Source organism: Epinephelus lanceolatus, chromosome 9 (assembly GCF_041903045.1).
Source record: "Epinephelus lanceolatus isolate andai-2023 chromosome 9, ASM4190304v1, whole genome shotgun sequence".
NCBI classification, from domain to species: Eukaryota; Metazoa; Chordata; class Actinopteri; order Perciformes; family Serranidae; genus Epinephelus; species Epinephelus lanceolatus.
Genome location: NC_135742.1, coordinates 13,324,015 through 13,344,856, shown reverse-complemented (window position 1 = coordinate 13,344,856; position 20,842 = coordinate 13,324,015). Strand labels below are relative to the sequence as shown.

The window sequence follows — 20,842 nt, the reverse complement described above, 5'->3', positions numbered from 1 at the left end:
AAAGCTGTTTTTTTTTTTTTTTTGTGAGGACATTCTCAACCAAGGTAATGGAACAAAAAAAGAAAAGAAAAGCAGTGTATTTTCAAGGCCATTCATCAGTTATGGTTAGTGCTAATGCCACTGACAGAGGCTCCTCAGGAAAGGTTTTTTGTGCGATATTATGTTTGTGTTACAGGAGGAAATGGAAGTGACAGAGAACAGTGTACAGGGAGGAAGAAAGATGAGCGTGCAAGACGGCTTTAAAGAAGATAAAGACCAAAAAAAAGTCAAAGTAAGAGAAGGCAGGACAAAAAGTAAAAGACAAGATGAAAAGACAACAATGAAAGAAAGAACAAGTGAATTAAAAGCCTTTATTAGTAAAGAGGGAGAGAAATACAAAGTAAAAAAAAAAAAAAAACAGAGAGAAAGATTCTGGGTAGCATGATACAGCAGATGTTCTCGCAGTGAGACACATTTGACCTGTGACCAACATTTCGCGTCTCTTTTATATTCGTCTTTTAAATGTTTAACAACAGTTTGTGAAGACTTTCCAAACTTACAGCTCCCCATCTGTTTCACCATGTCTTAAAAAACAAGCACACCTGTTCATTCTGAAATTTCAAAACCCTTGCCTTCCAATCTGTCCATCACTCCGACTTCAAAAAAATACATACATTCAAGGTCTTAGTGAAGCACTAAAGCGTGAATCTGAAATCACCACCATTGCAAGATAAATGGAATGCAAAAAATCTGCATGCTTTTCTCCTAAAAAGTCTTACATAACTTTGCATAGGCAAACTTTCTTTGTATAAATGTACAATATATGCCTGTTTTGAAGAGTGCATAACGCCAACCTTTTAACACTGTATAACGTGAGAATAAATCAAACCTGAGCTACCTTTGATCAGTTATCTGATGAGCCAAGAATTATGCATCACACATGGAACAACTTCTTGTTATAGCACCGACTTTGCAACTTGTTAAGACCTTGTTACAGAAAAATCCCTTTTTCAGCTTTTCAATTTGTTGACAGCTTGTCACTTGCAGAAAAAGTAACCCCGTCTCTTCTCGGTGTTACGATCACAACAACAGATTGTTTTGCCTCAGCCTCTCAAAAAGCAGGAAAAGCAGGCAACAAGATTTTAATGATTTGACAGTTGACTCATTTGAATGCCACTCATATCCAATGACGGCAGCTTCTCCGGAATGTGTTGAGGAATATGCAGGAGATGTGCTAAATTATGTCTGCACCTCCAAAGAATGGCTGCCATTTTCCTTATCATTCCTCATTCTGGTTTCTTTAAGTCTTGAATTAAATGAGGGTATTTAGAGATGTTTCCTCCTCTAAGCTACTCTAAGCTAAATGAGAGGCTTTAAAAATCCTCCAAACACACAGATATTGACTCCATACTTTGGCACCTACACCAGCACTAATCATCTAGAAAGGTTTCCTCTCTGTTGTCTCCTCTGTGTCTTGTACCTTCTGTTGACGTTTCAGAGTTAAAATGCGCTGTCAGAATTTGACCTAACACTGCTTTATCTACACTTAAGAATTATTGGACATCTGGTTCAATTTAGATTCAGGATGAGCTGAACTTCTACAGTGCCTCTTACAGTATTCTTCAACCCGTCTCCCCCCAAACATCTGTTCCAACTACAACTTCGGACAAACAATATGTCTTCTTTTACTTTTGTCTCTGAGACACATCTGCTGCTGTACATGCAGCAGCGTTTTCTGACACACAGCATATGGCGAGTCTGCTCTTTTGTTTTGTGAAGAATGCCTTTTGGGTTTACATTTACATTTTAGGCATTTGGCTGACACTTTTATCCAGAGCGGCGTGGCAGTGAGTACAACTGTAGAATAAGCTTCAGTTCCAACATTACAAGAAACTAACAGTATGAAGTGCAAAGCTCAGAGCCATGGATCATTGTAAACCTCAAAGAACAGTATTAGGAAAAAAAAAAAAAGAGGAAAAGGAATTTTTTTAGAAGAACTACAGTTTTATGTTTGTATTTGCATTGACATTAGGTGTTTTTCGACTGGAGGAACTTTTTTATTGTTCTCAGAACCTAGTTTTAAGAAAGCCCCTTTCTGTTGTGTCTGTAACGCAAGAGCTAACAAAAGATCATAGTTCTTATTGCGCCATTTTAAAGGACTTTTTAGCTCCTACTTCAGAGTAGGTACTCTCCCAGCACAAAAGGAACCACGAGTGATGTAAGTATATGGTAATTAGTCATACACAACCAATGCAGCGTCGTCAACTGGCATTTTTAAAACCCTGTTAGAGACTCAAAACACAAACAACAACTTGTAACAAAATGGGAGAAAACTTGGACAAATGTATGGATAGTGAAGTCCAGACTTTACTGAGCATATATGCGATAGTGGAAATACAACATAGTTTTGACTTGTGACATCACTATACCGACTGTTTGCTGGAAAATAGCCCTTGAAGGTATGTAGATCACCGGGGAGCTTCCCAGTGGGCAGGTCCTCTCAGGAAGTCCCTACGACTGTTTGGTCTAAAAACACCTTTTCATACCAGAGATTCCTACTTTGTACTGTATTTTGAAGCTGATAGCTGGAGAGAAGTGAGGTTAAAAAATACCTCTCAAAGATGAATTCAGATAATGGAAAAATGCTTGAAGAGCCAAAGACCCTAAGATGTTAGGCATTTGATGCCTATGACCTCCTTTGCTTCAGAAATAGACCAGGATGTTTTTTAGGGTGTTTTCACATACAGTCCTTTCTAAACAAGCCGAACTCAGTCCCCTTAAAGTGCACCAAAAAGTGCACCAACAGAAAAGAGACTCAGTCCTTTTTGTGCTCACATCGTCAGCTCATTGAAAAAGGACTCAGTTCTCTTTCTGGTCCACTTTAGCTCTGATGGGCCCTTGATCCTCTCTCTGTTCACACTATTGCCTATCTATAATATATTTTGACATAGTTTTGTTTTTACTTTGACGTGGCACTGCAGTGCAGTTATGAAGCCCCTTGCTTTCCAATTAACTTAAAATTGGAGGAAAACCTTAGTGTTTCTGTGCTGTAGACTGTAGCCGTTTGATGTATTCTACATTCATCTAGAGACGTGCAGTATCTTCCGTAGACCTCATCCTCATCCTGCGTCATTACAGGCATTACTGTAAAGGCTGACGTGGTTTCGTCTGTTTCTTCAAGCATCCCAGAACAACAGCATGTGATCTAGAGGGCTGAATACAATGGCAAAGAACAAAGCAAACCTGGAGCGCTTTGTGTTCATAAGGCACAGGTTAAGCGAACCGCGCCACAGACAGAAGGGATCTTGGTTAACTTGGAGTGTTCACATATGCGTGAAAAATGCTCAGTCACCACTCTGAGTCCATTTAGAGGGCTGAAAAAGACTAGTGTGAAAACACCCTTAAACACAGCAGCTTTTTAGGAACTCAAATACTTTACCTGCATTGTGATGGCAAGGACTTAGTTCTTGTTTTGGGCCACAGAAACACAGAAATGTCTCTGTAAAACTGTTAACATGAACCTTAAGACTATTGCATAGGAATGAGCAAGACTGGCAGTTTCTTCCAACAACAGATGGTGATGCAGGTGAACAGTGAGGTAAAAGAGAAAACAAACATCCAGACTGACTCCAGGGAAAGTGAGGGTAAAGTACGGGCAACATCATCTCTAAGGCTTACGGGAAGTTTGGTCTTAATTTTAAGAAATATGAGCACAAGCATGTTACCTGAAGGTAACAGAGCCTACAGAATGAGATGCCCTTGGGATAACCCCAGTGACATGCTTGATCTTACACAACCCACCTTTCGTCTCACATCCAAGACTTATAACTACCTGGAGGATCTTTGCACGTTACCTTTGTAGTTCTACATTAGCAGCCATCATAGATTAAAGCACACACACAAAGCTGCTGACAGTTGGGAATTGGCTTAAGCTTTGCTGTATTTTTTTTTTTTACCTGCGTCTTTGATGAACTTCAAAATATTACCTCCAATCTGCTGCAGAATCACTGATGAAAAGAACATGAAAATAATACATACAAGAGGAGCACATAAACCTTGATGGCTTAAGATCAACTTTCCTATCCTAAAACATTGTTTACCTACTTGATGCTTGTTGGAATTTCACATCCAAATCACTTGGAAGATATACAAAGCCCTTTGTGTTCTTGGTCTATACAGATTTATCAAGCAATAAGGGCTGATGCTGTAATGAAAAGGTTCTGGAGTCTTTAAATTTACCTCACAACAGGCATTTGCAGAGGTTACATTGACATAGAGACAAAGACTTTCATAGAATAGTGGGTTTATATTTAATGAAGCTCAGAGGACTCTGGGTGGAAGCCATTGTAGGCGCCCAAAACGTGCATTTATAATTCATCTATCCTTCAACGGTTTTTGCAAGCAGGTATTTCTTGCACAATGCACAGGAGAACCTAACTAGAACTTTAGACCACAAAACTCAAACTAACTAATTTGTTGACAAACCATTCCCTGTCATTTCTGATGCATCTGAAGCATCTTCAATCCCTTAAAGTGTTTTTGTCTTTTCTGTTTCTCTCATCTCTATTTCCTTTTTTCTCCTCATTGGAAAGCATTGAGTTTTTTAAAGTCACTTTTAAACCTAAATAAACCTTAAATAAATAAGCAGTATAGGTAGATAAAAATAAGGCCAGGACATTGGCTAAATTTGTTTTGTGCATGCAATGCAGGTCACAATGAAACCACACTGTTTTATAAGCTTTAGGTGTTTCTATAGTTGTGCTTAGTGAAGTCTTTGTGAGCTCTCTTTCAAATAACTCAAACTTACTTTCTGTATGTTGTGACCATGTGAACTGTATTTATAGTGATCAAATGAGGGCCAAGTTTTGCTGGTTACTTGCTAATTGTTTTGTCCATTTAAAGGGATAGTTCAGATCTTTTTAAGTGGGGTTGTATGAGGCACCTATCCATTGTCAGTGTACTACATACAGTAGATGTTGGTTGGCATGCCCCCCTTTTGGAGAAGCAGACAGAAGTATTGCCACAGAAGCTAAACAATGTACTGCTGTGGACAGGGGCAGCAGCATAACATTTTTTATCCAACTAAAAAAAATCAATATCAGTTTAAGCCAGGGGCGTAAATATAGACTATGCAGGCAGGGCGGTTGAACTGGGGCCCATGGGGTAAGGGGGCCCATAGGTAGAGTGGTCCATCCAGCTATATGTTGGGCAGAAAACAGGCCATTGTGAGTAATTGAGATTGCTACCTTAGTTTTAGTTTAACACTAAGTTTGTATAGTTTGTATGTTGGTATTATCATGTCAAGTTTCTATTTGATCATGTGACAATAAGTTTTTATGGTAGCTAGTTTAGGCGCATAACTAGTAACTAGCGTGCCCTAGGGCCCATTGTAAGGATCTTATGCCACTGATTTAAAGGAATACTCCAACGATTTGGGAGTTATGCCCTTTCTCTATCATTTTCATATTGAGCCAACATGATCGATATCTTTTTTGTGTCTGTATGTCCAGTGTCCAGTGTCTGGGTCTCAGCGGTTAGCATTGCGGCTTAGCTTAGCGAATACAATTGAAGTCCATAGGGGGTCAGTAGCCTACTCGTAAAAGTGAACAAATAAATATTACAGAAACCCTGAAGCTGGTATTTCTTCACATGCATTTAAAATAAACATGTTTAAACATTAATTTGAAAAACGAGAGTCCTTTTTAGTCGTTTTAGAAGAAGTTTGATACATGGAACTATAGTGTGTTTACGCCCTGCGCAGAGGGATACACTGGTGAGCAACAGCTGCAGCTGGCTCTGGGACAGGTACGCTAGGTCACTCGGGAAAAGCAAATAGAGAAACGACACGGACAATATTACTCACTCGACTGAAAGCTGTCCATCAGCTCCTGCAGGCCTGGGGCATTTTTTCCAGTTTATCTTAGGAACATGAAAAAATGTTTCAATCACGCCAGGATTAGTGATTGCTGCAAAGTTTTCACTCCTTGAGATGCACTCTCTGCAGCGGTTTTCCTCCTGATGATATATCTCTAGCCTCCCCAACAATGGTGGCACCGAATCCCATTCTGTGCAGCAAAATGATTCCACCTCTGTAGGCATAGGTTGGCAAGCCCCGCAGCTACACCACCAATCCTCCCCTAACCTCCGTCTCCCCTCGGTCCCTTGCTGTTCCACTGCCTCTGAGGATTCAGCCTCTCTTCTCGCCCGCTCAGCATCCAACACCTGGAGTTCCTCATCTGTATACTCCAGCTCAAACAGGTATGGCTCTGGATCTGTGTCCGCTACAAGAAACTCTTCAAAATCACGTTCAAAGTCGTCCATTGCAGCTACTATAGTCCGGAGATATCTTTCATTCATTCATTCATTCATTCATTCATTCATCTTCTAACCGCTTCATCCTCTTGAGGGTCGCGGGGGGGGCTGGAGCCTATCCCAGCTGACATCGGGCAAGAGGCAGGGTACACCCTGGACAGGTCACCAGACTATCGCAGGGCTGACACATAGAGACAAACAACCATTCACACTCACATTCACACCTACGGACAATTTAGAAATATCAATTAACCTAGTCCCCAATCTGCATGTCTTTGGACTGTGGGAGGAAGCCGGAGTGCCCGGAGAGAACCCACGCTGACACGGGGATAACATGCAAACTCTGCACAGAAGGGCTCCCACGCCCGGGATCAAACTGGCAACCCTCTTGCTGTGAGGCGAGAGTGCTAACCACCACACCACTGTGCCGCCCTCCGGAGATATCGTTAGGCTAAATAAACAACTGAGTTTTATTTACAGGCTACGTCTGTGCATGTGCCTGCTCACCGGTGTATCCCTCCGCTGATCATAGCGCAGGGCGTAAACACATTATAGTTCCGTGTATCAAACTGTCTTCTAAAACGACTAAAAAGGACTCTCGTTTTTTTCGATTTAATGTTTATGAAAATGACAGACAAAGGGCATAACTCCCGAATCATCGGAGTATTCTTTTAAGCATATGCTGCATTGAGAATATTTTCACCGGTTTACCTTGGCCCAGTTAGCTCTTTCCAATAGGGAAGCCATGAAGGGCTTCACTTCCCATCTATACTTTTTTTTTTTTTTAAGATTATTTTTTTTGGGCCTTTTTGCCTTCAATGGCCAGAACAGATTGAGGAGTGTGAAGTGGGAAGAGAGCGAGAGTGGGCGGACGACATGCAGCAAAGGGTCGCAAGCCGGGGTTGAACTTGTGATCGCTGCAGCGAGGCATTGCCTCTATACATGGGGCGCCGGCACTATCCACTACGCTACCGACGCCCCCGGTTCCCATCTATACTCTCTTCAAAGCCAGAATCCATTAAGAACAACTGTAATTTTAGCTTGCTGAACACGAGACCTGCTTGTCTACTACTGGCTTGATCACTTTATTGTGTGACTTGGGCTTAATCCAAACTAACCATTTAAACTCCAAAGTCACAGAACAACACGAACAAACTAATAGACTGTGGCAGCATTAGACCAGCAGCTCCTGTGTTCAGGGATATTAAATTTATGTTTTTCTCAATGGAGTCTGGCTTTGAAGAGAGAGGCTTGATGGGAAGGTAATGCAGTGAAGATATTCTAGATGTAGTGTATGCTTAAACTGATAAAGATTTCTGTAGGTGGGCCTTTTTGTGGATGGTTAAAATAAGGTTTCTGCTGCTGCCCCCGTCTGCAGCAGTATATTGTTAAGCTTGTGTGGACTGCCTCTCCAAACTGAGGGAGGGGGTGACTGACATCTACTGTATGTAATACACTGACTATGGATAAGTACCTTGGCCTACTGTTGTTGCAGCACCTCAGGAGTTGTACTACTGAAAGGTCACTTGGTTCTGAAGACAGTGCATTGCCATTAAGGTCTAAGTAGGTGTGGATTGAACAGTTAGCTTCTGGGTTGTGGCTCCATTTCTGTCTTTCTCACCCTGCCTTCCCTGTTTGACTTATCTTCTTACCTGTCTCTCTCTCTCCTCTTAGCCTCTCTCTGTTGAGTGTAAATCTGTCCGTCTATCATCAGTTGCTCCCCAAGAAAACCAGAGTTATCAGTAACACTGCAGTGATTCACTGACACACAGTCATACATGTGACTCACAGATCTGTCTGACCTTGTGTCAGTGTTGATTGTGCTCCTGTGGAAGAGAGAGATAGTGTGTGTATTTGTGATCATGGTTAGGTGTACTGTGCGTGTGTGTGTGTGTGTGTGTGTGTGTGTGTGTGTGTGTAAACCAGAGGCAGATAAAATTTTACACTTCATCTCCCTACAAGAGTACAATCACCTATAATAAATTACAAGTGTTTTCATGTCTTCTTTGCATTTAGAGAATTGAAGGTTTTAAACCAGGTGAGGGTGTGAAAAGAGTATTTTAAGGATAGGGTTATGTGTAAAGGGAATTAATTGGACTTAAGTGATTCTCCTGTTTAGCAGAACAATTTATCTTTTTCTCACACATATTGCTTTCTTTCCTGGGTCAGTAGTCCGGTGTGGAAAGGCTAAGCTATAAATATGCATGGCTTAATTCACATTCCTCTCGTTCCTCTTCTCCATTAGACTGTTTTCTTAGTTTTGTCAGCTTAGATTTTCTTTTCTTTTGGTGGTAAATAATATAAATAAAATGTGGTTAAACTGTATTTCCTAAACATTTATAATTCGAATGAAAAGAACTACATGTACTCAACAGAGGCACTGACGTGTGCATATTTTTCCTTGACCTGATGAGACCTACATCACAGTTGGAATTTTTGGCCTATTTATGTAACGTCTCTCATGATAGTCATCCAGCAGCTAAATACAGTGCAAAACCTGTATTTTCCAAATATGTCTTGGAGAACCAAAATGCAGCAATTAAAAAGATGGCTATATATGTTTGTCAGCAACATTTTTTTCCAGGACTAAGACAAGACGATTAAGTACAGAATCAAGGTCATTGAACACAAAGACCGCATCAACAATCTTACTATATAATGACGAAAACTCTGTCTGTCTCTGTGTGTGTGTCTGTTCCATGTTTTTCTCCTCACTGACTTGGTCAATCCATGTGACATTTGGCACAGTGGTAGAGGGTCATGGGAGGATGCAAATGAAGCAATATTACATCAATTGGCCAAAGGGGGGCGCTATAGCATCGATTAAAATTGCAAACTTTGAACGGGCATATCTCATGCCCCGTATGTCGTAGAGACATGAAACTTTGCACAGAGATGCCTCTCCTCACGAGGAACAAATTTGCCTCAAGAACCCATAACTTCCAGTTATATAGATTTTCCGCCATTTTGAATTTTTTGAAAAACACTTAAAATCGATCTCTTCCTAGGAAGTTTGACCAATCTGCATGAAACTGGGTGAACATAATCTAGGGACCAATATCTAAAGTTCACTCTTGGCAGAAGTTGGAAAACTTACTAAAACGGAGCTTCTATAAGGCAATGAATATTGCAGAGGGCGTGGCTCATCACATAAAGGTGTATAACATCTCAAGGGTTTCACCCATCACCACGCAACTTTGTAGGCATATGACCACACATAATCTGAGGGGACCCCTCCATTATTGACCCCATCAAACAAAATGGGGGCGCTAGAGAGCTAATTTCTTATCTAGGCCTAACCGCCATATCGATTTTTACTAAACTTGGTAGATATGTAGAACAGGATGCCTCAAGGTGACTGGAGAAATTTAACTCTAATTGGCAACTGGGTGGCGCTATAACAACAGAAAAATGCTTAAAAATGGCTAAAATGCAAAATGATCGCTGTGGCTCCCCCTGTGGCCGAATGTTTGGGGTTTTTTTCTAATTTTTGGTATGACTAAGTCATGGTATGGTATGCTGTACTCAATGGCTATGGACTAGTAATTATAATTGATGGAAAAACTTCACTAAAATATCTCTTTATTTTCACTCTAGGACACAAAATATTGCAGAAAGTGTTTTAATTGTTTGCAATGCAGTGCAACCAGGACTACACTGTCATAACACAGTGAACACAGTCAAGAGAACTTTACTTAAAGGTTTAGTGTGTAGGATTTAGGGGGATGTATTGGGAGAAATGGTACATTATAATATTAACTGTTATTTTTTAGCTTCTAACCATCCAAAATTAAGAATCACTGTGTTTTTGTTACCTTAACATGAGCTGTTTATATCTACATGCGAAGCGGGTCCTCTCCCACGGAGTCTGCTATGTTGTTTTAACAGTAGCCCAGAACGGACAAATCAAACACTGGCTGCAGATAGAGCCATTCGCGTTTTCAGGTCGACCACCTTAGCTTGTCTACAAGAATCACACATGGGGGAAGTTTTCAGTTCTGCAATCTAACCACTAGATGCCAATAAGTGCTACACAGTGGACCTTTAACGGGATACTTTGCTGATTTTCTACCAGGTTTGTGTTACCGCTGAGTGAGGAGTGTGTGCAAATAAACGGCCAGCAACTCGCCGCCCATGCCATGAGCAAAATCCACCTGATGATGGGAAATGTATTTTTGTGTCATCAATGACGTGTTTCAGTCATCTGGCAAATTTTGGCCAGCAGACAAGTTGGGAGCTGTGGGAGCTGAGTGCAAGAGGGGCGCCTTAAAACCCTTTATCTGCATACTGACACAGACCTGGGTGAAAATCTGGAAAGTATCTCTTTAGGTTAAAGTTTACAATGACAACAACAGGACTTGGGAGAAACAAACAGTGGCAAAATTATTGGTTTCAGTTCGACTAGATTGACTGAAACATTCAACATAATCTTATGACTAAAAGAGACTAAATTGTCAACAGTTTACACTGACTAAAAACAAAATAATATAGCTAAGTTACACACCAAAACCAAAAGCCAGAACTGAATTTCAGTAACTTGATTATGCTGTTGGAGTTTATAGTTTGGTTGGAAACTGTGTCAATGAAGAGTTAAAGAATCGTATGCTGACATACTTTTGTTTCCCTTTTTATGGTTAATATTACTTATTACCTGAAGTGCTGTCACAGCTATAGTCTGAACCTGATAGCAGCACCAGAGACAGATGGACAGCTTGTACTAGTCTTTAATGAAACTACTTGTCAAACTCAGAATGAGCAGGCAGGTGAAAATACAGCAAGAGACTGTCGGCTTGGAACCCTCAAAAACACGGGTTGAGTCAGTGGCATCAGCTTGGAGTCTGTGAAGCAGGAGTCTTTATACTGGCAGGAGGTAATGATCCACTGGTGATGAGATGGGTGTGGTGGACTGGCAGGAGTGGGAGGTGTGTGGACAGGCGATGAGAGAGTGGCATGTATGGCAGGTTGACAGTGCCCACTGTGACATGTGCATAGACTAATACTGGTAGATTTAACATTTTGAGTTCCACAACAATCCTGTTTTAATGTGTTATTCTTTGTTCTTCAAATAGACTGGTTGTCCCTTTTTCTTTAAAAGACAAATATACAGCTTTATTTTGAAGGAGTACATTCATTGTAAGGACCGAACCATGTACTGGTAACAAGTCTTCTCAAGTTTAGGGGAGAGTCGTAGGACCCATAGAACCCATTTTCATTCAGATATCTTGAGATGGGAGCTCAAGCACCAAAATTTAGTCTCACTTTTGTGTGTTATTAAGATCCCTTTTCATCAAGCTGCGGACATGGTTGGTAACAACAGATGCCTTTGATTATCTAGTTTCATACGATACCTACTTACATGTATTGTCATGCTATCTTAAAAAATGAGCATGTCACAGCCTCATAAGAAAGTACCACTGGCCTCCAATTATTTTCACCAGGTGGAACCAGTAATTGTTTCAGGGGGGCATGGCCCCTCCTTGAGGGCCCCACTGCCTCTGGGGCATATGAAAATGATTCTTAAAGAGACATAATCACAATGACAGAAGCACATTCAGCATTTAAACTTACATCTGTGATTTAAAAGAGCAAAGGGAGACTATATTCACAGTGTAGCTGTTTGGTATAATGCCCCATTGCCTCTTCCTTCACTTACTCTTTATTTTTTCAGCTGGAAAACTAGTGTTGAAGTGCCTATAAACAAGGCACTGCTCCAGAAAAAAAGGAAAAGAAAATCAATTGTAATGCTCTGTGAGCTACTCAGTGGCCAACAGGAGCCGGCTGTAGCTGTGAATGTGTGTAATGTATGAGTGTCACCCGGGGAACGAGGGAGGAATGGATGGCCACTTAATGTTTCAGCAGTAAATAAAGTTTTAAGCATATTACACTGAAATTGTTGTTGAAATTCTTGCTTTGACAACATCATGGATTTATTATATAAATGAGGCACTTTTTTAATATGAGAAGAAAATTTGATAGCGACAGATGATACCTGTAAATACATCTGTTGAGGCTTACCGGATGGACTATGTTACAGGTCAGTCATCCAGTTTAAAGACGGAGCAGCATCATTGACATGAGAAATCAAACAAAGGTTGATGAATACAGAGGGAGGGGAATGAGGCAAAGTGGAGGAGCGAGATAGTACAGGGAGAAGTTTTGCTTGTCTTCCTGCATTACCCAAAAAAAACAGACAGACAGAGAAAGAAAGACACACAGACACTTGTCAGGCTCTGTTGCTGTACACAGATCTGACAGAAGCAGCTTAGGGACGAAGCCTTGTCCATCATCCTGCTTTTTGACAGACATGCACACACACACACAAAAGTCCTGACAGATGCACCATGGGACAACAGTGTCGCTGTGTATTCTTATTATGTGACTGTGTGTGTGTTTTGTGGTTATGTGTGTTTATCATCCAGGCAATCTGCATTTCCCACAAAAATCCCTGAATTTTATGGGTAAACTGACAGCCACTAAAAGCCGTAGACTCAGTTGTGATTGAAAGCCCTATTCTGTTTAAAATTCACTTCTTTTCCCTTTGACCGAACCAACACTACACTTGTTTTTGTCTTAAGGATTTTAGACCTGCAGTAACCTGTGATGAATATACAGGGATAAAAGATTATTTACAGTCTTTTATCTTGGTGATAAATCTCTGTTTTTGTGAAATAATGGCTATTTCAGACTTGAGACAAGAGCGAACATGATCCTTCAACTTGGTCTCATTCCAAAGATGGTGAAATCCAGTGCTTGAGCAGTGACTTGTGGCGTCAGACACTGAGAAAAAAGCCGTCCTTCAGTGTTGGCATAATACGTGGTATTAGGGGCAAACGGGTTGGGACAAGAACAAAAGTTGAGAGGACTAAAGTCTGTGTAGGGCGGGTGGGCGCAATGGTGGATGGGTCCAACAAACATTGACTTTCACCTGGGAGAGTGGTGTTTGTGTCCTGTTAGATTCTAAAGCCAACCCTGTCCTTTTTCCCTAAACCTAACCATGTGCTTTTGTTGGCTAAATCTAACCACATGCATTAATTGTTTGAGGAAATAAAATGTCAATTTCCTTTGTTGTACTGACGAAGTGCGTTTATTTTAAAAGAGACGATATGTAAACGGTTAATTTCCTGTTATAGTGGATGTGTGTTTTGAAAGAAGACGCACCTCGGGTACCTTGCACGTCGTGTCTGGTCATGGAAGGTCCATAACCAAATGTTGTTATGTGACGAGGTCAGAGTGAGAATGTGTTGGGCCATTAGCATTTCCAGTTAATAAGTTATAAAACCAAAAGAATGTTTGAATACATGCTATACATACTGTTCTCAAACAGCCCAGTTGCCAAAGGAAAGTGTTGGCATTATACGTTTATGCAAACCACAACCATGTTACATTTGTGTGTTTCATACATACGTTTCTGGAGTGAGGTTTAGCATGTCAATGCTGTGTTTCCATCTGCTTTTTAGGCTCCAAACATGGGCGTATTGTAATGACCCATTTGCAGGGAGAGTGCTACGAAAAGCAATTGAGACATTGTTGCTTTTCCTGCCTGGATTTGGCCCCCCAAACAGGATATTTAAGCCAAAACATGATCTTTTCCAAACCATAATCAAGTGTTTTTTGTGTCTAAACCTAACGACATGTCAGCTATACCATTGCTTAAATGGTATTTGCTACAAAATAACATATAAATGTAACGTGCTGGTGACTGGGTTGTCTCAAAGGTCCTCATAAATTAACAACTAAACAGGTCATTTTTCAACTGTGTTCTTCCAAAGACTCTTGACAACTGAATCTACTTGGAAAAACTAGAGCAGAAAGATTGTGGTCATTAGTTATAGCAGCATTAACCAGTTTTGGGGCCACCTGGGGGAAGAATCCACATGTTTGACATACATGTTTGACATATGCCCTGTAAAAAAGCAGCATCCACTTGAAATTCTGCAGATTCAATATTCACTCTCCGTCAAGGACTCCTGAGAAAAACATCTGGCTCTTTCGCTTCTAACTGCTCCATAATCACTACACACTCGCTAACTTTGTCTGTCTGCTGTTTGGTGCTGGGTAGGACACATGCAGTTGGTTTATCCAAGCTGCTGCTGAAAACAGCTGCCTGCTGTGGGAAGAAACCAGGTTGATGAGAGCAGTGAGAGTTAACTAAAAACACTAAAGTTGCAGGCTGTAACAAACAAAACAGTTAGCTGAAAGACACTAAAATGGTCCATGGAGCTGAGGGAGCTGCAGAGTTGAGCGGTAATTCTCTTGAGATTCATTGTAACAACCAGCATCTTTCACAGTAAGCACAGGTAATTGCTTGGCTGCAAAATGCATGGTGTATTAAGGGCTTGATGAAGCTACAAATTATGTTCTCTGGTGCCAGTCTCATAGTGCTGCGCGCTATTGTTTCCTCAACCCCAATCTTTTTGGACGTTTTTTAGGGGGGGGGGGGGGGGGGGCAGGGGACCTTTATGGGGAGATAGCAGGTCAAAGGTATATACCACAAAGGAGTGCTGTGCATCAGCTGGAGGCTTGGAACCTGAGAATTAATTTGAGATGCAGCTCAGCATCATTGTGTTTTGGTTAGGTGCATAATAAAACCTAAAGTAGAAAAAAAAGTCCCACTGCAATGAAATGGTTACTACCATAAAACTTCAACTGAAAGCCTAGAACCAATTAAATGCTCAGTCTCCTTTACTAGCCTGGTGTGGCTACACATTTTGACGAATGAAGGCCTGAGACGCCTGGCCTGGTTGCAGAGCATTTCTTTTTTTTTTATAGAAGTTCTTCAGATGTATGAGAGTGGGTTGACTGTCCATACTCCTTTAGTCCATAAAAGGTCCTCAGATCAAAAGAATCAAAAGGGTTTTTCATAAAAATGAATCCAAGTTGTGAGTATTGTTTTAACAGGATTAACTCTCTCTAAAGGTAACTCTCTCTGATGTGCTGTCGTTTGGAGTTGGATCAGATAAATGATGCACAATTGGTATATATTATATGAAGCCAAATTTTATACGAGTAATATTCATACTGGTTTAAAAAAAACAATTTGATCATATTTCCCATCTTTGCTTAGCAACAGTTTTGTGTGAAGGAATTAAAGGCCTGTCCTATATAGACACCCGTCCGTGATATTGGCCTGTTGAGTTCAGTGATTTAAGCAAATAATAGCCCTGGCTATTATTTTAAGTTTTACGTTATATGGGAACTAACAGTATCACAAATTGATAAAATCGGGCTCATTTAATTCACAAGATTCTCAGCTTTCCAGCCTTACCCAGTTAATGCTATTTCCATACTGTTTAAGGACCCCAGGTTGCCGAAGTATTTAAATACGATGGGCTAAAATAACACATTTATACTGCATGCAGAAAGCTGCAAGGTTTTTTTTTGCCCAAAACTGCATGGGTCCAGCATAGAGTGGGCATGTATGTAAAGGGGAGACTCATGGGTACCGTAGAACCCATTTTCATTCAGATATCTTGAGGTGAGAGGTTAAGGTACCCTGTGAAAATGGCCACACCTGTTTTCCCCTCACTAAAGCCCCTTTTACACTGCCAGATTTTCGACGAATGTTGGGCCGTTTTGCCAGCAAGCTGCGAGTGTTTAGACACACAGAGCCAGACTGGCGAGTTGATCCAAGGTGCCCAATTTTCCGCCTTGGAGGGTAGACATATTTGCGGAACCTTTTTGGTTTACAAAGAACGAGGCGCCCTTCCGCCACAGGAGGGGCTGTTGATGACTTGTGGGAGGAGCTGTTGATGACGCTGCACGTGCGACCCACTAGTGGTGGATAAACAGGAAACAGCTGATAACGGGAATGAGCAGCTAGTACTAGTAGCAAGAGGGAAACACAAACCTGACAGACACTGTAAAAATGAGCAACTGGGGAGACAAGGAATTACGCGCCCTCCTTGTCCTCGCAAACAAAGAGGCCATTAACCCGTCAGATAACAGGAACGGTGAAGGAAGGGCCAACTTATGAGAGAATCGCCAAAGGACTGATGAGCTGCGGTACATCACTGTTTACGTCACACGCTGAGCTACACGTTTTGTTACTTGCTCACGCCCCCCATTGCCCTGAAAAAGGCGCATTCTGTATAAACAAAAGTAGGTAGGTGGCATTTTGCTGCACCCCCCAATTTTGTCTTTATACTGCCAATGCAATTCCTATTTAAAAAGGGCTTAATGTTCAGCTTAGGAGCATTATTTAGACACATTTATAAGAAGGTGTGGTTGGTACCTCTGGATTCCTTGGATCTTCCATTTTTATATGATACGAGTTTCATCACTGTAGCTTTAAAACTCAGCCAGCTACACCCTCTTTCAGACAGGAATGTCAGCCGGGATCCCCAGTGCTCCTGCGGGACTCAAGACTCTACATTGTGCATGAAACATATATTGTCTGCCTGTTTTCACATAAATAATTGTTGCACAGTTTGGTTGTAACCCATCAGATAATATATCCATTGTAATCATTGGCAGTCAGTCTTGTGTCTGCTGACAGGCCTCAACTTTTTGTTATAGCAGTGGCTTTTGGGTGAATAGGGGTTACACCTGTGTCACAGTTTGGGGTCTGGTTTGGTTGTAGTGTAGGAATGTATTTTCCATGAGGGTCCAAAGTGCTTTAGGAAGTGCATTATTTGATGTCATCATTAACATGAATGAGACTTTTGCTGTCTCAGGAGAGACGTTTGGACAGATGAGTGCTGGAGTTTTATTATTTATTTATTTATTTATTTACAGTATGTTTTATTTATGATTCGTCTTTGCCACAACCTTGTCATCTTTAAAAAAAAAAAAAAAAAAGTTCTTGGGTGAATTTTTCTCAGCCAGTGTTCAGGCATACGTTTCTGTTCTCCATCCTGTCAGTCTGTCATTCACATTATATCTCCTGTTTTTTATTTTTCTTCTCCTAACTCGCTTTGCTTTACATACTTTTGTTGCCAAAGTGTGGTGAAGTGAATTTCCTTTGAAGTGGATTATCTTAAATTCTGGGTTGGTTGAGGAGGAGGACAGAGCGACTGGAAAGAGAGGGAGAAGAGGGTGAGGTGGGGAGATAGACGAGACAGAAAGAAAGAGGGATGGGGAGAAAGAAACAGAACAATGGCAGGTTTTTTTTTTATATAATTTTATGTAACATTCAGCTGTTAAATTATAAAAGAGGGGGCCCGCCCGTTATTTTGCGCTGTGTTGCTGCACACATAAACGCACATTATTTTACTTGGGAACACACTAGACTCTATGTGTGCTCTGCCTTACTTGCAAAAAGGGTACTTTTATGCAACTCCGCACTTCTTTTTCAATCATTTTTCCTAAGCATAGCACATAAACAACACACAACAATGGTCAACAAGGGAGCATTTTCTCCTCCTTTAAAATAAACCAAGAAAAAATAGTTGAGAGTGAAACAGAAAAAAGTGGGTTTCAAGTTTTCACAGGAGGGTAGTTCCCTTTGCACCAAACACCAAAAGGCATCTTGTTTAGATTGCTATACAGCACACACACAGGTGCATATATACGGTACACTCACAAACATATGCACGGAGAGCAGCTCGGGGGATGGGCATGGCATATTTGCTGGCAGATTCTGGCAAGACATGAAGCGAGACAAACACAAGAAAGTAATAATGAGAAAAGAGACAAAGAGGATTGGCAGTTTTTTTCCCCCCTTCTGTGTAGAGGAAAAAGTTTATTAGAGAGTGCGTCTGTGTTGCTATTTGGCGTTTGCCAGAGACTACTGTATGTGTGTTAATAAGAAAAGCAGTAAACAAGCTTGTGTGTATGTGCGCATGAAGTGTGCTAATAAACTGAGGGAGGGTCTCGTCAAGGTGATAAATAGAACAAAACACACCGGGACGGATTAGAGAGAGGGAGAAAGGGGAAGAGGGAGAGAAAGAAAATAAAGAGATTAACCATAGAATGCCTTGAGATCGAAGGGTGGAGGAGGGGCAGGGGGAGGGATGGAGTAAGGTATATAGGGAAGGAAGAGAGGGAGGAAGGAACAGGAAGGGAATCACAGAGGGATGGATGAAAGGCAGAAGGGAGGCTTTCGGAGGAGGTGAGGAAAAGAGATGAAAGAGGAGGAAATAAAGGAGAGAAGGCAACGAGGGAATGGCGAGGAAGGAGAAATAAAAACAAGGTGGACATCTGGAAGGGAAGGATAGGGAAGGTGGGAAGGAAAAGAAGGGGTATGAAATCTAATAGAAAACCGAAACAAACATGGAAGTCGGGAGAGTTGCAGCCAAGAGAAATGGAGGAGGAAATCATCCAGATTAAAGGAAAACCTGGATGAAAAAAGAAGAGGCAGAGATGAATGGCCTTAATCTAACTGGAGGGAGAGGAAAGGGAAACTGGAGAGGAGCGAGGATGAGGGGTGGGAAAATGTGAGGGCCAGGTAGGAGGTTATTTGTGCAAAATATTGTGGAAGGAAAGATTGAGTTAAGGTGAGGAAAATAAATAGTTGAAGAGGAAAAACTCAGCAGAACAAACAAATGATATCACAAACAAATGGCTGTTCACATCTGCCTCTCATCAGCAAAGACACATTTTGTGTGTTTGATAGTATCCAGCACCGCTCACATCTGCTCCATCCTCCATGTAGCACTTACTCTGGTAAAAATGTTAACTTTCCTAAGAGAATCTCGTGTCACTCCTTTGTCTTCACCCACCAAAACATACTGTGGGAGGCAGCACCACGCTGCGTGAATCAATTTTAAAAGACATTTTATACAAAGAGTACGGCACGTATCAGGGATTAAAGAAAATCAGTGAGAAAATCGGGGCAGGGAATTTCCAAGCGCACCAAATTCAATTTTAAGCAAATTCCCCCCCTAACTGTCAGTGTGACAGCTCAGCTTTCTCTTCTCTTTTGTTTATGATGTGCTTGTGTGAACTTTGGATTAACCTCACTCCTTCTCTTCTCTCTCTCTGTCGCTTCTTCTTTCTTCATCCCTCGCTGCAGGGTGTGGTTCCAGTCAGGCATTAACTTCCTAGCTGTGAAACCCAGCAACCTCGTCGCGTGGGAGATCAAACAGGAAATGGCACCTGGAAGCAGTTCGTTGGCGGTGATTTGTCAGAGAAGGGCCTCCTCCACAGCAGAGAGGTAAGACTGAATCTCACTACTCCTTTTTTTTTCTCCAAGAGCTTCCTCTGTCAGCAGCTGATTAGCTTATTCCTTTTGTATTTGCGGGTGCATAAAATGTATGAGGAGGTCTGTGGTTGTTCTGTGTCACGGCCATAAAACTGTTAATGCCCTATATTTTGGCAAGGAGGAATCTTCGTTGTTTTCACAGTGACAGTTTCTGCCACAAAGAACAAATTAAATATTTATGATTTGTGTATCATCTGCAGATTTGAGTTAAGAAGGCGTAAGCTTGGATGGCTCTTCTAGCTCGATTCAGGTTTTAATTTTAATGTAAGCTTTCTGTGATGTTACTGCATCGACAGATAATCATAAAAACCTTTTCTTGCTGTCTCTTGACTGATTGGCTTTTGATTTGACCTTTGAACTACAACCTCTATCCCTGAAATGTGTGTGTTTAGCAGCCCTGTTGCCTAGAAAATATATTGATGTGCTAAAATTTACAGGGAAACGTAATGCCGAGCAAATTTTCTGTCAACATGGTGAGGAAATGTTGCTAATTAGCCTGCCTGGCAAATCACAAAAATGTTGATACTAAACAAATCAGCAAAAATGTTCACTGACAACTGGGTTTGTTAGCTAAAAAAAATTAATAAATTACTCATTACTTCATACTCTTTTCAAAAGTTACTTTACTTAGTACTCCCTGCCAAGCATAATGTGTTAAACTACTCATTATGTTTCTTTCATTGCTTACACAAAGTGGGCTGACAAGCAGCAGTGGAAAGCACTGACCCGTGTGTCATGCTAAATTTGCCATTTACTGGGTAATTGCTCTGCCCTTGTGTGGATGGTTAGTGTGTGTGTCTGAATTTGTGTGAGTTTTAGTTTTTGTGTCAGGAGGGTAAAACCAACAACAGCACAGTAAATACACCAAGTTTTTTTTTTCTGTTGTTAATGTCAAGGGTGATCAGTACTTGACCCGAGTGCAAAGGATTAACATGTCGCTTAGCACGGATACAAAAATAACAAAGACAGATTAAATCAGTGTGGGCAAGATGTAAAAAGCCCTAGGTGGTGAGAAAAATGTCTCACTTAAATAAGGTAAAATCAAGATGGCAAACAGAGGCCAAGGTTAACTGGGTAGCAGAGGAAAAAGTGATTCAGCGACTGAGTGCACAAGGTAATGGTACAAAACCAACACAATGCATGAGTAACAGGTAGGGAAAATAGATTAAATGAATTATCATAGCCTTGATACAGGAAATACTCACAGTTTGTCTCACATAATGTTACAGCTCAAAGCAAGCTCCAGGGACTACAGTCAAATAATTTTATTCCAAATTGAGATATCCATGATATGAAAATGCTTATTCTATGATTGACAGCTTGAAGAAGAGGCACAGTGAGACTGAAGTCATTGTTAAATCTCTATCATACCTTCAAGGGAGAAGCATATCTTTCATTTTTTTGTCTTGT

At 41.0% G+C, this 20,842-nt stretch overlaps 1 protein-coding gene across 1 annotated transcript in view; it reads left to right on the top strand.

Moving 5' to 3' along the window:
• LOC117252601 (transmembrane protein 132D) overlaps positions 1-20,842 on the top strand; it is a 416,006-nt gene that overhangs the window by 184,519 nt on the left and 210,645 nt on the right. The window contains exon 4 of the mRNA XM_078170586.1: positions 19,244-19,384. Coding sequence (XP_078026712.1) covers positions 19,244-19,384 — 141 coding nt within the window. The remainder of the gene's footprint in view (positions 1-19,243; positions 19,385-20,842) is intronic.